Raw genomic sequence first — 3,317 nt, 5'->3', positions numbered from 1 at the left:
ATACACTATACATGAACGCATTATAAAAAAATATATTTTTGTCATTTACACATCTAAGCCAATGTCAGTAGGCATACATGTGTATATTATCTCTATTCCTAATTTCAGGCATACTAATGGGAGCAGGAGATGTCATTTCACAGTTTGCCATTGAAAAAAAATCTACGAGTCAGTACGAATGGCAACGTACTGTTCGCTTCTTAGGCCTTGGCACTTTCTTTGTGGTGAGTTGTTTCTTTGATTGATTGATGTGTTATTTTATATTTGTCTTGTCTTGTATTCCCCTCAAACTACTGATATTCTGTGTAAAGCTGTGTTTTCATTATTGTCGTTTAGAAAATTAAAATGAAGAGAATAACAAATAAATACCAGTATTGTAAAGTTCTGATTAATTTGTATTGCTGTATTCAAGCATATTTTGTGACTATCATTAAGGCATAAAATCAGTAGTATGTATTTTATTATAGGAACAAAAACAAGTAGAACTGATTGTAGATTAATAATAAGTGTTTTAGAGAGAGAGATGAAACCTGATAATTTTATATGATCATGTATTAATGTAAACCCATTTATGAAAAGATGAAAATCCTCATCTTCGACCATACTCTGGGAGACATGTCATATCCAGTAATAGTATTCAAAGCTGCTCTGTCATTACTTCATACATACTGCATCAAGTCTTGGAAAAACAAACAAACTGGCAACTCAGCTCAGGCTCTAGAGTGCTTTGACTCAACAGTTGACATTTACTGCTTACTTTCACCTAATATTTTCACTAATTTTTTACTGAAATTTGCAGCTTTCAACACCACTGTAATATTCTTTAATCAAGAGATACAGCAGATCAGAGTATTTCCAGAGTCGGGGATGAGTTGCCTTTTTTTTTTGTCTTTCTTGAGATTAGATGCACTATAGGCTCTCTCTACTTGATTTTGTGTTTACAATTGTTGTCTTTTTATGGACCAAAATGACTCAGGGTAATGCTAGTTTAACTGATGAGCGAAGATATATGGACCTTGGAATTCAAATTTTACGTAACTATAAGCATAATCTTAGATATACATTAATCGCTTTCCTCTCTGATTATAGGGTCCAACATTGAAGGTATGGTATGGCATACTAGATCGCAGAATTGGTTCAGGATCAACTGTGAGAGCCTTGAAGAAAGTGGCTTTTGATCAGGGCATCTTCGCGCCGTGCTTCCTGGGGTCGTTCCTGACTGTACTGGGTGTCACTCAGGGGAATAGTCCACAGAAGATAAAAGAAGAGATTAAGAATAACTATGTGGATATTATATTGACTAACTGGACTGTAAGGAGATCCTTAATAGTTTTTTCTTTGTGTATATTTCATTATTCTTATCTTGTTTCTGAAGCTGTATGTTATGGCATGCAATGATAGTCTTAGGTTGTAGTTAGTTATTAACATTTCTTTCAGCATTTCACTTTTATAAACCTCTTATTAGGCGTTCCATACACATATGATAAGTAATACTTTTTTTTTTTTATTGACATTTCAGGTTTGGCCAGCTGTGCAGATCTGCAACTTTGCCTTCGTCCCTTTGCAACACCAAGTTCTTATTGTGCAGATATTTGCACTCTTCTGGAACACTTATTTAGCCTGGAAGACAAATACAGGAGCAAAAGAGCAGATTAAGTTATCAGAGGATTGATTTTTAGTTTAATATAAAGACATAAACTGGAAATATCAAATGTCCATTTAGAGCTGTTGTTTTATTTTTGAAATGTAATAAAATATAATACTAACAAGGTCAATATTTTAACTAATTTGCTTAGTTCTTATTGTTCTGTTTGATAATGTGTACACCATATACTGTGCAATATATAAAGGTAAGATGATTTTCAAAAATGCTCAAACATTCAGGGAAAATTCACCTTTACATAATAAGGCATTAATTCATGTGCTCTCTCTGTCAAGTGCCATATTTCATTAAATGTTTATGGTGTGGTCATACCTGGTATCCTCTATGTTTTATCTACCCATATATTATTGTCTCAGCTTCTAAAAGTTAACTTTTTAGTCAGAATATTTATGTGTTGATAGTCAGAAATGGAGTAAGAAAATTGTCGCAAGAGTAATATCTGTTGGGTCGTATATGCTGTTGTGTCACAATTCCTATGGTGTGGGTCTAGTCCTTGTTTTGCGCAGTGTAGAAGGGGGCAAAGGTTGTGTTTGTTATTGAAGAATTGTGTGTGTTTATTTAGGCTGCTATTCTGTGTCTCCTGTTTTGGGTTCGAAAAATGAATTGCATAAGTTTTTTTTTTTTATTTCCATTATGTATTTGTTAGTGATTTTTGTTATTTTTATATCTTATGTAAGATTAACACATTTGTGATGAATGAATTTGTTGTAGAAAACAAATTTACATGAAGTATATGTAGCATATATATTTTTCTTGTAAATTATAAAACACATCTGTGCATTTTTAATTTTCCAAACTGCAGTAATATGCTAATAATTATAAAGATGATGTTCAGCATAATCATGAAGTGATGGTGATGTTAGCTAAAATTTATGAAATGTATAGAGACTGTTATTTGAAAAAATAGCAAGAGTAAATATTACAAGAGAACAAACACATTTTTGTGCACATCCATAGCAGGGAATGTTTCTGATCTGCAATTAAGACGGTTCATAATTGATTATTAATTTAGTGTGTAGTAAGCCTAATATTTTTACAGATTTGTGTAATATGATGAAATGTGTATATAGACTTACTGTAGCAAAATTCAGAAATCAATACGTGGAAATTCATTAAATGATGATCAGTGATTTGTTGTCGGTTGGTTAGGCCTTTTCCTGCTTCCCTGGTTTTAGGGTAATAATTAACTAATAAAAAAAATGGATCCTAGCACAATGAAACTTTATGTTTGTAATAGCCCCTCCAGAAAAGGCAAACCAATACAATTGAATACTATTAGCTTAAGAGCAGGAAATCAAATGCAGTAGTTTTATATGCAATTCCCAAAGTGAAATAGCTTTAGGCAATTCGAAAAGGAAGGAAAAACTAACTTGGAAGATTGATTTAAAGGTCATGTGATACTCTCCCACAGTTGCAGAGAGTTTAAAGATGATAACATTCTTTTCTCAGGTTTTATACATTAAGTACTCGGAAAAAGTAATTTTGATATAAGGTAATCATTGGAAGGAAAACCCACAATACAAAAACTAGAAGGTATTCATGGCTAACTCTTTCACATTCTTTAAAAAAAAAATTATAATATAAAAGGCTTATGCTGTAGTTTAGTTTCTGAAGATGTTGATAGATAAAAAGGTATGTTAGACTGAGCCAGACT

General features: G+C 32.3%; 1 protein-coding gene across 2 annotated transcripts in view; it reads left to right on the top strand.

Moving 5' to 3' along the window:
* LOC119588074 (protein Mpv17-like) overlaps positions 1–2,435 on the top strand; it is a 4,795-nt gene extending 2,360 nt beyond the window's left edge. Inside the window, exons 2-5 of one of the 2 annotated variants that reach the window (XR_005230066.1) lie at positions 109–224; positions 1,090–1,311; positions 1,520–1,750; positions 1,835–2,435. Coding sequence is in view for 1 of the 2 variants with exons in the window: in XM_037936777.1 (XP_037792705.1) it covers positions 109–224; positions 1,090–1,311; positions 1,520–1,672 (491 nt within the window). In the remaining variant the exon portion in view is untranslated. Of the gene's footprint in view, positions 1–108; positions 225–1,089; positions 1,312–1,519 lie in introns of both variants that reach the window. The other variant, XM_037936777.1, reaches the window with a different exon arrangement.
* Positions 2,436–3,317: the final 882 nt, after the last annotated feature.

The sequence above is a fragment of the Penaeus monodon genome, chromosome 23 (assembly GCF_015228065.2).
Source record: "Penaeus monodon isolate SGIC_2016 chromosome 23, NSTDA_Pmon_1, whole genome shotgun sequence".
In the NCBI taxonomy this organism is placed as follows: domain Eukaryota; kingdom Metazoa; phylum Arthropoda; class Malacostraca; order Decapoda; family Penaeidae; genus Penaeus; species Penaeus monodon.
The sequence above is the reverse complement of the archived record's forward strand: the minus strand, read 5'-3'. Positions and strand labels throughout refer to the sequence as shown.